The following is a 14,752-nucleotide window of genomic DNA, read 5'->3' as shown; positions in this document are numbered from 1 at the left end:
ACTTCATTATATACATAAGGAACTACATTGAAATTCTAAGTGCTAAGGTAGTGGTAGTGAATTTTATGAATGAGCATACCATCTTGATATGATCCTCCAAATTGTCGAGGGATACATGATATCTTGATCCAACGGTGCTATCATTTCTCGTCATGCCACCCAAACTCTCGGCCATGAGGCCACTATTCTCCATTCGATCAACGAGTGTCTCTTTCTTGTGGGTTTCAACTTCTTGCCTCAATGCGTGCTCAATACCAGAAAGCCTCGCCATCTCCATCCGAATCATTGTCATTAGATCCTCACTAAACGATCCGAATTCTCGACACTTGGTTTGCTCCCCTAGGACAAGTCTTAGGCTTTGCAAAGCTTTCACCTTCTCATTGCAAACCTTCTCCAACTCACTTTGCTTCTCTACTAGCCCCTCCTCTTTTTCCCTATACTCTTTTTTTAGGGCAACAACACTCCATGGCAACTCCTCCTTCTCTTGTGAGCTCGATCCCATGCTTCCCACCTTGCTCATTCTCAATGCCTTGATTGTCTCCTCACATTCATGCACTCGCTCCGCCAATTCATTCTTCTTCGATGCTAACAAAGAGATTTCCTTGTGTAGCTCCACCTTCTCTTGGGCAATCCTATTCAATCTCTCTCGTGTTTTCATGCCTTTGGACATCGCAACCTCGAGCTTCATAGACCACTCTGACTCCATCTCCTCTATGGTTTCTCGGACCTTCACTTCATTCTCTCTTTGAAGGAGCTTGAGTTTAAATTCCATATCTGCTTTCATATTGCGAAGGGCCTCATCCGAGCTGGCCCGTTCAGCAGCCCGAGCTCGGATCTCGGAAGCTAACTCTAGGGCAAGATCTCTCTTCTCCTCAACACACCTCTTAATGAGCTCTAACTCACTTATTGTACTCACATCATCACTGGATTCGGAGTATTGCATTAAACATTCTCGGATCGAGCTCGTGTTATAAGGAGCTTGACCCTTGATGCTCATCATTCGGGATTGGTGCTCGAATGTGCTCACTCGTTCTTCCAATTCTCTAGCTCGCTCCTCCAGATTGGTCGCCATTTGCTGCTCCATTGCGTAAGTGTCGGTCGATCGGAATGAATCTATACCATCTCGAGGGGGAGGATGGATCCTAGGAGGCAACACATTGGCGACCGAGTAAGTGTCGGCCCATCGGAATGAATCTATACCATCTCGAGGGGGAGGATCGATACTAGGAGGCAACACATTGGTGACCGAGGAAGTGCCAGCCAATCGGAATGAATCTATACCATCTCGAGGAGGCCCATTGGTAGGCAACGAATCGGGAACCGCGTAAGTGTCGGCGAATCGGAATGAATCTATACTGTCTCGAGGAGGAGAATCAATACTAGGAGGTAACACATTCATGTCCGAGTAAGTGTTGGCCGATCGGAATGAATCTATACCGACTTGAAGAGGTCCATTGATAGGCAATGAATCCGTGTGCGAGGTATGGACTACCTGCCTAGTAGTACTACTACTTTCTTTCTCCTTTCTTGGAATAACATTGACTTGCTTTGGGTTTTTCTCCTTGAAGGAGAAGGATCTTATTATCTTTTCTCGGATGGATTTGAATGGACTAGACTTGTTTCCCAAGACTGTTCGAGTAGGTTGCTTCATTACATTATTAGGAATCTTCGATGTGGTGGTGGTGGTAGTAGTAGTAGTAGTAGAAGAAGAAGTATGATTATGGTTTGATTGGTTTGAAGATGGTACCAAATGCATTAGTTCCTCCGAGTTATTGATCATTATGTCATCTCTCCACTCGAGAACCTTAGGATCAAAAGTCGGAGGAGAGTATTCCATGATGCGCATCGAGTGAGATGTGGATCCATTGACAAGGAGCTCCTTGGAATCAATAGTAGGCTTTCTTGATATTGCACAATGGGAAAACTCGACTATAGATGAACCCTTCCTCATAATATTGTTGAAGAGAATTGATCGGGATCAATAGTTACTACATTAGACTCATAACATTATTCAATAAGGATGATTCATTAAGAAGCAACAAACCATCAATGATTACTATAGGTTCTCTTCAAATTTATTAATGTCGGGAAATATTAGTGTTAAGTCATTAATTGTAACTAGTGAGATAATGAGACATAATTGTTCCTTCCCAACGTGCCAAAGTGTGGAAAGGTTTTAAATTAATTGAGACTTTAGGTGATGAAAAAAGAAGAAGGGGGGGGGGGGATCAAGCATTAAACAAACCTTATAGAATCATTTAATACCCATGTTGTTTCCATGACAAATATTTCCCTTTCTCAACCCCATGTCCGATACCATTTCATACGGTGTTTTGTTAGAGCAATTGTAAGGGCGACTCATCGCCCTTAATTTCCCTATTGTATTGATGTGTTCTATGAGCAATCTCTTTGAGGGGATTTAATGAGTCTCATTTCACTAAATATGGTGAAGATCGGAGAATCTAGAGAAAAAACGGAAAACTCATGGCAAAATACCCGTCTCTACCGCTACTACAAAGAGGTATTCTAGAAATTGTTTGGAGACATAGGGTGAGTATGGTGAGAAGCAAACAAGCTAGGAGTACTCGCATGTTTTCTTGAGACAATACAAAATTAAGGAATTGGCAACTCGAGCAATGAATATATCTACAAAAACTTACAAACATTTCATGTAAATTGGGATATGAGTTTTTCAAGATTTTGATCCCCTCTATAGTTTTTCGATCTTCAAGTTTATTTTCTTCAACAATGCTTTATATAAGTAATGGGAAACTTTAACATGACTCACATGAAAAATACTAATAATGTACAATGATGTGCTCAAAAGCACCCAAAGAAAACTCGAAATTCATCAAAAGAAATATGATACTACTAGAGGCAATTATACAATTATTGATTTAGAGAGTGCTCGGAGAAATTAAATTCATGAAAAATAGCTTGATGGAAGATCATGTGATTGCGGTATATTCATTTAGTCTATATGTGGTTACATGGATGATGTCTTGTGTGTTTTATGTGGTTACATGGATGATGTCTTGTGTGTTTCTAATGGTGCTCCTTAACTTCAAAGTAGAACTACAATCTTATCATAATTTCTCTCTCATTGGACAATTTGGAATGGCCAAGACTCTAGAACTCATTGCTCAAGAATATTGGGGGCCAAGTCTCTACCACATTGTCAAGACTTTTTGATAATCGTGCGACACTTGTTTCCCTATAAAAACTCCTAAATATCTTTACGTAATTTGCCTCAATCTTGACCCAACCCAACTAGTCCTTGAAAGAATATTCCATGGGATTCCATTGACATGCTCCCATCTTCTTGGGTCCATGAAGTCATCCTTCTTCTTCTTCTTATTCACTTCTCCAAGATGGCACATTTCGTTCCTTGCAACACTTCCATCTCCAACATTGAAGCAGCAACTAATCTTTTTCTTTAAGAAATAGTTCAACTACATGGCTAACCATATACCATTCTCAATGAATAGGGTCTAAAACTTGTTACCAATTTCTCAAATCCACTTCTACAACTCATGCATGTGGAATGTTCACAATCTTCTAGACATTGTCAATAGACTAATTGGGAACTAGAAAATACAAATAAAATACCTGAGAAGTATTTATTAGCAATGGGCCAAGTTTCGGCTCAAACCGAACCGAACCTTTAAGCCATGGTTTAAAGGTTTATAAGTTCCAAAATAATTAAATGGTTTGGTTTGGTTTTAATTATTAATAAACGGTTCGGTTTGGTTCTAAATTTGGGGGTTTTCGGTTTATAGGTTTAAGTGGTTTAATTTAAAGGTTTATAGGTTTTTGGTCTAGCTTTTTTTATCCCTTAAATGTTTATGTAATTTAATGGTTTAATTAATGTTTTTATTGATTTAATTCACTTAACTTAAATGTTTAATTAATCTAATGGCTTAATTAATGTTTATTTATTTAATTATTTAATTTAGTCTTTTCTTTCTTCCTTTCTTTCTTTCTTTGTTTATTTATTTATTTATTTATTTATTTATTTATTTATTTATTTATTTATTTAGTTTGGCTTATTAAATGTGGTTGAGTTTAAACTTTTTATTAAATGGCTCGGTTTGGTTTCAACTTTTCCCTAAACGGTTTTGGTTTAAATAGTTTGGTTTAACTTTTCTTAAATTGTTTGGTTTAATGGCTTGAAAGTTCATAAAGGCAAAGAAACCGAACCGGGCCCATTGCTAGTATTTATTATGCTTCGTCATTTACCTGCAAAATGATTGGGATGAATGGCTACCCTTAGAATAACTTTCTTGCAATGATTATGCCCACAATTCTAAGTCCCAGATATCATTCTTTACTTACTCAAACACTCACCCCCAAATTTGCCTTCATTGTCCTAGGAAATGGGGCAATCTTGGTGTAGAGAGTCGAGACCCAATCCAACAAAGGTCGCATGCTCTCGTCTTAGGTTGAACCACACCTTTCAAAGACCAAACATGTTATCATCATTATGCTAACTAACATCGTCAAGATGTGACACCTTTTACAAACAAAAGACCTCGTTAACTCTTGCCTCAGGAATTGTTGATGATTCATCTTTGTAACAAACTTGATTGTTAATACTTCTTAGTACTTACCACATGAAATCATTAAGCAAGTTATTAATGTTGATTTTCATTTGGAAGTTCTACTATCAATTCATCTTCATTCGATATTCCATCTCTCTCTCTCTCTCTCTCTCTCTCTCTCTCTCTCTCTCTCTCTCTCTCTCTTGAAACTGTATGTTGTGAATCCCTTTCCAAATTGAGCACCCCTACCTCCAATTCTAATTGAGATGGATGATCATGTAGAATGTGAAGCTCAAGAACTTTTTAAGTCCAAGTTTTCATGGCATCTTTATACATTTGTGGATTCACAAGGTTATTCTCCTTGGAACCAAACTTAGGACCTTGTTAGCCAAATCTACTAATAAAGTTACAAACTTCCATCACTACTACTTAGAGAAATCTAGACACATCAAATCGTTATCATTGGAGGGGGATGGCGTGACAACCATATGGACAATATTCAAGGTTTTTTATGACCATATGGGTATGTACAAAGATGGTCATCCTTTGGGGTGGGATGATCTTGACCATTTGTCTAGAACTCAAGAGTCGAGACTTGTATATAACAATGCCTCGTTGTTATAGAATCATTCTAACTCAATGTCAATCTTTAGTTTTCTAAGCACATGTTTAATGTTCCTTCTTACCTTCATGTTTGTGTTCTAGATTATTTTATATACTAAGTATCTTGTAGATCTTTTTTTACATTTCTTATGTATTTTCACATTATTTTCTCGCGTTTTCCTTGTTTTCTCAAAGGTTCATTACATTAGGGACCAAAACTCTTAAGGGTAATAATCTAATACAAAGGGAAGAATATTATGGAGATGGTGACATTTCTAATAAAAGAACAAAGACAATAACTTTGTTGGTGATCTTTAAATTCGTAGCACTTATTAGTAATTAGGAAACAATCCATTTTTGGCACTTTGCTTAGCAAATTATCAAGAGTTTTTTGATTGGATGAGCTATCCCAATTTTCTCTACTAGAAATGAAAATGCATGTGTAACTGATGAAAAACACTTCATTCTATAGTGGTGATGGGAAGGGGGTAAAAGCAAACCTTTAGAAAAGCACCTACCTTGGTCAAAATATTGCCTTCATACACTCCGTGAAGCGTGCCACTATGTACATGGAAACAACTTCTCGAGAATAGTCACATTTGGCACTTTGAGATGGCAATGGGGGATAAAATGGATGATAGAGAGCTGGAATGCGTGAACCTGGCCACTAGGATGAAGAAGATGGCAATAATTTGAAAATAAATAATATTTATTATGATGACTTATGTTGTACGTGTAAGGCAATTACGATGCCCCCGTCATGTTGTATTTTTTAACCATTAATTCGAGAACATAATTGAGTAGAAAAATGACTTCCAACAATTTGTCTATCATATATATTTTAATGCTTATTGCTAGAAACTTAGAAAGTCATTCCTCAAATAAAAAGGTCTGTAACGTTGGACTAAATTATATTATAAGATTGGTTCATAAAATATTTAACTCTTGAGTAACTGATTAAGATAGAGTTAATGAGGTCCAATTCATCTAAATATCTACTAATTCAAGATACAATCACTATGATATACTTAAAAGCAAGGAATTGTTATGTACACATATGAAATGAAGTGAAGAGTCGAAAGCCATTTTTCATTTTTCATAATCACTTTAACACGGACATGAGTTTGTCTCACATATAGATTAACTAAAAAGTTCCATTATTTATACTTATAAACAAATATACATGCACATTGAGATACACATGAATGTATACAAATATAACCTATACTTCATTCTAATGATGCCTATGACACAACCTATCCATGCATGCCAAATGATTCATACATTCTAGCAATAACATTCTCAACCTACATGGAAGAGTTGTTTTGACAATGTCTACACTAGCTTAGAAACATTGCCAAAGTTTGTTAGTTATATTATCAATGTTTGGGGATAGTACATGCACTAACAATATTCTATGATCGTACACCATAACTGAAGACCCTGAAAATAATCTTCCATTTACAAAAAGAAGAATCTACACATGTTTATCTATGCATGAATGAAACATTCTTATAATCGTTGAAGAGTCTTTGTCAAAATGCAAGTTCTTGTCAATGTATCAAGAAAAGTATGGACAACAATGAGTCACGCGCTTAGACAAACAGTAGTAGATAAATCTTTCAATTAAGTTAGGATACTTTTAGAATGCATAAAGACTAGACATTTCAATGATATTATAATTATTTAAAGGATTTCCTCAACCGTTCCAAGGACTAAACATACTCAAATATGCAACTAAGTACTAAGTTACAAAATATTCCTTTTTGTCCAGTAAACATAATCATTAAAATACAAACTAGTTCTCTTCATTTTTGAAGTTATACCACTTGGACAACTAAACTACCTAAGTGAGACCGTTTAAGCATATTACAAATACAAAATGGCCTCCTTCAATTTCATGGTTACATGACTTGTGAAATAAACAACATTGACAGAACAAACAATCATAATCCATGCACCTGAACTTATTTTTCATTGCTATGGACAAACTCTTGTGGCAATGCCTAATTGTTTATATAAATTAAGCCACATATAGAATTAGCAATGCTAAATGTACGCATTGATACAAGCTCCATATATTAGTGTTCATTGAAATTTTCAATGTTCCTACACTAGGCCGCATCAATTTGCACAATACAATGTGAACATCAAGCACATTTGAAATTTGAGCATCATCTTTTGTTCTTAGCTACCCCATAAAGTCACCTTCACCTTTTTTACTTGATCAGATATAGTTGAAAGAAAGAAGAAAGAAAGAAAGGTGTATTAACGTCTTCTAAGGCCAAATTTGGCCCATGAGACAATTGGTTTACAACAATAGAGTATTTATCCAGTCATCATGAAAGAGAGGGGGCTATGTACATTGTACACAAGAGGGAGATAGGGAGTGAGGTAGTTAGGATGCGGAGAAAGTTACGTATGTGATAGAGAAACACCAACAGAAGCATAATTGAGATTGTTGTATCAATAGTTTGGAGATAGTGAGATCATTCGTTCTATGTGGCTGAAAGTAAATATTCAAACTCACCCTTTGTTGTGATAGCCTAGTATTACCGTAAGACCATTCAATATAACAAAGAGAGGGGGTTATGTTTATGTTTCTAGATATGGATGGAACCAAAGTGTGAGATTTTTCATGTAGTGTGTTTGTAGTTGGTAAATAAGTTTCAATGCTCAAGATTTTACCAATGAACTTTGAAATTTAAAGTGTGCGTCGTAATTGAAAAGAAAATTCACATAGGGATATGTTAGAGTTGTAAAGGTTGGGAAAGCATGCTTCAATGATCTAAAAGTGGACCATTGCAATAGAGAATCATAGTCATACCCACAACTTTGTTTGAGAAAACATGCATAGTCAATAAGTCTCATTGGTGGTGACCCAACACCCCATCTCACATCAAAGAGAATGTGAGATAAATTGTATGGAAGGGAGGGTGTTGATGGTAGATAATGAGATGGGCTTAAGGATTAATGGGCTAGTGTAATTAGTTCATCCATAAAAAAGATGGTTTTAAATTCAACTTGATGCAATATGTAACATAATGAGAAAGTGATGGGTGGATATATTTTATTATCATCTTCGGAGGTCAAATATTACCAAGGAAATCAAAGCAAAACGTTATTGTGTACTTTGTTTGAGTAGAGTTTATTTCTAACTCTCCATTCTTAAGAATCTTACTAATAAAGCTGCAATTGAGAGTGCACATTGTGCTTGAGAGAAAGAGTACACTTTGTGCTTGAGAGAAACATGTGTAGGAATAGGTTCGTGCTTAAAATGTGTATATTTATAGTAGATTGATTGCGGAGATTCAATAGAATTTTTGTGAACATTCTTGGATACTCACACACAAGACTTGTTGAAAGCAAATATGGATGATACTAAAAAACATCCTCTCTTACATCCCAATGCCCCATCTCACATTGAAGAGAATATAACTAATTTGTATGGAAGCAATTGTGCAAATGGTGAACATAAAGGGACAAACTCTAGCATGTATGGGTGAGTATGGTTTGCACATTCATAAGTAGAAAATGGTTTTGTTATTCGGTGGAGAATATATTAAATCAATTGTGAAGTGTGAGCCTCCACAAATTAATCTAAGTCATAATACATTACCATTCAAAATTAAAACTCGTTCATTGAAGAATCTATTGAGATATCGTGATCCAATTGCATATCATCTTCCAAGCCATAACTTCATATCTTACATCCATATAGAACTCAAATTTGTGTGTGTGTAGGCTAAAAGGAAGCACCCCAACATGTGCATAGGCTAAAAGGAAGTTCTCATTATTGAGCTTTGTGACCACTTTTCGTTAAAGGTGTTGCCTTCATATCAATTATTCTTATGACACCTTAAAGGGTTTACCTTGCCATAAAATGCTCTCTATTGTAGGAACATTGTCCATTGTTTTTTGTATTGTTATATTTTTTAATATATGCACTACTTTTTTGAAAGAGGAAGGAAGGCTTGCTAGATAGCTATGTATGCGAGAGATATGAAGGGGACATATAAAGCGCTAGATATGTGAGGATAAAGAGAGATTGTTTTTATGTAATGTGTTGTGATGTCCGTCCACGCCAATGATGTATTACTGGAAATATATGTGACATTGCCAACTCTCAACCTCTATTGGATGAGTAATGGACCCTCTACATAATTATCAACAATTTCTTTTAATAGGAATGAAGTAGGAGCCAAATGTTTATAATTGTAAGTTGCATAAATTCTTTTATTGGTTACATGCCTCCCATGTAAGATTCAATGTGGTGCATCTTGAGTTTGATGATAATCTCAAGAGCAATCTTAAAATAATTATTGATAATTGTATTCAGCCTTTCACATGAGACATGTATTATCCATGTTAATTGCATCAATCTAGGTGAAGGATGAACATAAGTTCTAAGAACCTTTGAAAAAGATGTATTTATTGAAGAGGAGGTGGATGTGTGTTTTTGCATCTTTATATTATTACAAGCTTAGAGTTGGAATGGAATTACACATGAATTTTCCATGCCTATGTTACACAACTCAAAGGCCCTCATCCAAGTGTGTAGTAACTTGTAAGGTGCTTAATTTCTGGAAAGCTAGTCTCATTAATGTTGTGCCAAAGTTAACATCACATAGAGACAATGATTATGCTATTATTTAATATGTTCAAAAGGCCAAAAAGTAAATGACCATTTTGAGCAAAAAGGAACATTATAAGACAGAATCCTTTGCCATGTGTGGCTCATGTATTTTCTTAAACTCATTCCCACCCATGCTAGTATACAAACCACACATACGCCAACGTAAGAGTCGGGGCTCAGTGGTCCAACTTGGAAAAGCATTGCCATGTGTAGCTCATGTCTTTTCTTAAACTCACTCCTACGCTAGTGTACAAACCACACATATGCCAACCGGAGAGTCGAGGCTTGGTGGTCCAACTTGGAAAAGTTTTCTAAGGTTGGTGAATGTGGTAATTAATGGTGGAAGCATTCCAAGATAACCATAAATGCATCATGGCATATTTAGAGAAGATTTTCTTTCTCAATCTCATGATTAAAGTAGAACACCTTGTCTTTCTAGCGAGTCCTCTATAAATCCATTCTCAATTCTAGAATCGTAAGAACTTACGACATGGTGATTACATAGCTCTACCTTCACATTACCTTGTAACTACCTTCTCACTAGTCTTGGTGAGTGATCACTTGAGTGTGAGATATCCTTTACATAGAACACAACAATTATTCTCTTTTACATACCACAAATGTGATTTTATTCTTATCATGAGGGAGGTGGTTTTTGATGTCCACATGTACCTACCATACATGTGTTCACAAACAATGCAAATGGCTGAGATTGTTCTCTCAACATCTTTGCAAGTGTAGTCCTTAACTACCTACAATTGGAGGAATAAATGGAGACTTGCCATAATTTTACATCAGACCTGGTGGGTGGTTTTGTACAAATGACCTTTATAACATAGTGCAACACATCATACCATTGGAGAGAACATCTAAAGGTTGTAGAGCTCTAGAACATGATCTTATTGTTGATATTTATTGTATCAATACTTATTGCCTTTGATGCCTAATGCAACATAGTAAGTATGATCGCTACCTGTCAATATACATACTATACATGCATGAAGTATTCTTAATGTTTCATTTTCACACGTGTATGCCTTTTCCCTAAACTCTATAGCTTGAAACATTGGGCTTAACGGTATCCAAGCACTCGGCCTCATTACTTGCATGGATGAGAGTAAGTGTTTGGATAATGTCAATTTGTCAATTCTTTAGAAGAATGTATTGGCTTGCTCTCAAGTATGTTGGAGTCTTGGGACAAGTTACTTCATCTAAGTCAATTTATCTTATGAATATTTATGATCTCATTTCCTTATATGATAAAAACAAAAACCAAAATCCACTTAATTTCTTTTACATGAAATCATTATATCATTAGATTGAGGGCCATAGACATCCGGATCATCAGTCATCTACTAGATTGGTCTCATGCATTCTCGTCGCATATTTTATGCGAGAGGCAACCAATCCAATACCTTCTTCACACAACCATCAACACTTGTGGGAGACTTGATCTAGTAGGTGAGCTAAAAGAAAACTTTGATGTTGTTTGTAATGTTCATGGTATAATTCTTAAAAGGTGATCATATTATCTTGTTTAAATATAAATGCCTCGAATAGAAACACACTAGAGGTAATTCTTGATGAAAACATATATCAAAATAAATGGATAGATTAATTGCATGTGTTTATCAAATATTGAAGGTATCAAGAGAATATTCTATGTAGGGATAAAGCAAGGTTGATAATGCCCACCTTTCGTCACTCGACTAAATTGTCAAAGGGATGATGTTGTCTAGATTTATAGGCTCTATCTAGGCTAAATCAATTTTGGAGGATAATAATATGTGTGATGCCATGCCATTGAACTTGTGCAAGGTAAAGATTGGACTCTCAATAAGTCTCCTTGTTGTTCCCAATGTGTCATCTCACATTGAAGAGATAACGTATGAAAGTGCTATTACATCTTTCAAGCATGTTGATTGGCCCTAGCCTATATATTGCAACATACATAATATGATGTGTGAAGAATGTCCATATCATAGATTATAATCGGTCTCCCATGGATGTTAAATATATATATCTATCTATCTATCATGTGGTTCCAAAAAGGCTCAGTCAACAAGGAATCTATTGAGACATCATGAAGCTAGTTTTATGCATCCCATCCTACAAACAATTTTTGCATATCTTGTGTATGTCTAGAGCTTATTGTTTTTCTTTTGTACCTCCGTTAAACTTTTTTACGTCTCATTTGATTTTAGGAAGCCAATGTGAGGTTTTGTTTTTTCAATCTTACATAGTCATCAATCCTACACATGGCAATCCCAATAGGAAGTGATCCAATCATGCGAAGTAGGTTTTGTATCTTACATGAAGAAAAAAACAAAAAAAACAGAGAGAGAGAATTAGAATTAGAATTAGAATTAGAATCGTCCATAAAGAGGCCAATTTTGACCTATGGGACCAGAGTATACATGTGTTCTTGATATATGTCTCCTTCCAAAGAAGGGATATTCATATGTTGAAGCACAAAGTCTCTATGTGTTAGTTAAACATACACATATGAGCTCAACCTTGTAGGTGGTGTCTTAAGTATGGCACTTAAGTTATCACTCCCTCTTAGTATGTCAGCATATCTTGAATGAATTGCACTATATGTAGAGCATGTGAAGAGCAACTAACATTCATCCTCTACCATGCCTTCATTGCATACTTTACATGTCTTCAAATTCGTTACATTTTGATACCATGATGCAACTTCAATACCTAACTTGTGAGATCGAGTGCGAAGTAGTGTAAGGGCTCTACGAGCATTACTTGTCATATTGGTAATGAGATAAGGTTGGATATGATCAATAGACATTCTTGCTTTATATTGAGACCAACATTCAGGGTTGACATTTGCAATGTAGTATTCTAGTTATGTCCTCTTAGCATCCTCCCACTTCATCCTTAACGGTTCCACCAACCTTTCCTCAATCATTACATACGCATAGCATTGCCCGAAAGCTCTAAAAGATCATCCACACCCCATCTTCTAAACCATTTCCTTATGTCAACAACCCAACTAGATGAGAGAATCTTACTTTTATGACTCTTTTGTAGCTTACATCCAACATTCCAAGCAAGATGTGGTAATCGATGATTCGACATATTCTTGACTTTTGTAATGTATTTATATACTCTTTGGAGTGGCAATAGTTCTATGGGTCAAACACCTATTTCCAAGAGCATAACTTGGTAAGAGGTAGTGCATTTAACTCCTAATTGCCTCCTTAAAAACATCTTTTGAATTTTCTCAATCTCGTTCCATGCATTAAGAGAGATGGTGCCACCCCATACTTCTACTCCATAAAGCAATACTTGAGTTACCATGGATTGAACAACATTAGTTTTACTTCCCATCCACAAGTATCACTTTGGTTGCATTGGTTCTCCGAAAGGTAATATGATTTCCAACCGGCTTGGAGTCATAGAACTTGTAGGTTGTAGGTTGTAGAGAGAGAGAGAGAGAGAGAGAGAGAGAGAGAGAGGTTGTAGGTTGTAGGTTTTTTCAAGCATGCAATGGTGTAATTGAAAACATAGAACTTCTCATATTCAATACCTTTTGGAGATGAACATGGATCACGCAAGTTCTTTGCAATATTTGACATGTTTTGACGTCAATAAAAGTTATATGAATAATCAGTATGAATGTATAGTCAATATAGAAATTCAGGCATGCATTTGTACTTGCATATTGATCATAGAAGTTGTTTTTCAATATTGGAGTAAGATAAGGCACCAAGAGAAGATGACAATATTGTTACATTTTTTTTCATTCTCCTCTCAAGTGTAAGGTTTTTGTTTTGCCTAAGGATTAAAGAATGTACATCCAAAACATGAATTCAATTTACAATCGGACCAGAAAAAGCAAAATGTAATTATGAGTGTAAGAGATGAATTCTGTGCGACGTATGAGACGATCCACGAAACGCTGGAAGGGGCGGATTTAGGTGAAAAAGTTGTCAAGACAGGGTCGCGATCTCAATCTCTTCAATTTGGATGGTACCAAGGTACGATATCTGGACGTTACCTAAGGCACTCGAAGTTGATTAAGAGCGTTTCCTTGATAATCAAGCAACCCTAAGGCTACAACAGATATTTGAGTGGCGGGTTCACATTGTTCTAGGGGCAATACACATTACACACACACACACACACACACACACACACACACACACACACACACACACCATACCACATACCACAAACCGCAAACCACATACCATACACATACACATACACATACACATACACATACACATACACATACACATACGCATACACATACGCATACGCATCCACATACACATACGCATGCACGTACACATACACATGCACATGCACATACACATACACATACACATACACATACACATACACATACACATACACATACACATACACATACACATACACATACACATACACATACACATACACATACACATACACATACACATACACATACACATACACATACACATACACATACACATACACATACACACACAGACACATACACATACACATACACATACACATACACATACACACACATACACATACACATACACATACACATACACATACACATACACATACACATACACATACGCATACGCATCCACATGCACATGCACATGCACATGCACATACACATACACATACACATACACATACACATACACCATACCATACCATACACATTCATGTATGCCATACCACATACACATACACATACACAAACACATATATCATACCACATACCACATACACATACACGTAAATCATACCACATACTACATACCACATACCACGTATACATATGCATACACCATACCACATACACATATACATACACAAACACATACACCATACACCATACACCATACACATACCACATATGTACCACATACCACATACAACGATACGCCATAACATATATACCATATACATACCACATACCACATATACCATATACATA

The 14,752-nt window shown here is 36.1% G+C and overlaps 1 protein-coding gene across 1 annotated transcript in view; it reads right to left on the bottom strand.

Annotated features, from left to right (window-relative positions):
* LOC147851084 (uncharacterized) overlaps positions 1 to 1,951 on the bottom strand; it is a 28,935-nt gene extending 26,984 nt beyond the window's left edge. Inside the window, exon 1 of the mRNA XM_087335558.1 lies at positions 80 to 1,951. Coding sequence (XP_087191684.1) covers positions 80 to 1,951 — 1,872 coding nt within the window. The remainder of the gene's footprint in view (positions 1 to 79) is intronic.
* Positions 1,952 to 14,752: the final 12,801 nt, after the last annotated feature.

The sequence above is a fragment of the Azolla caroliniana genome, unplaced genomic scaffold (assembly GCF_043228905.1).
Source record: "Azolla caroliniana isolate FFs.n. ecotype wild unplaced genomic scaffold, voAzoCaro1.0.p SCAF_20, whole genome shotgun sequence".
Lineage (NCBI taxonomy): Eukaryota > Viridiplantae > Streptophyta > Polypodiopsida > Salviniales > Salviniaceae > Azolla > Azolla caroliniana.
The sequence above is the reverse complement of the archived record's forward strand: the minus strand, read 5'-3'. Positions and strand labels throughout refer to the sequence as shown.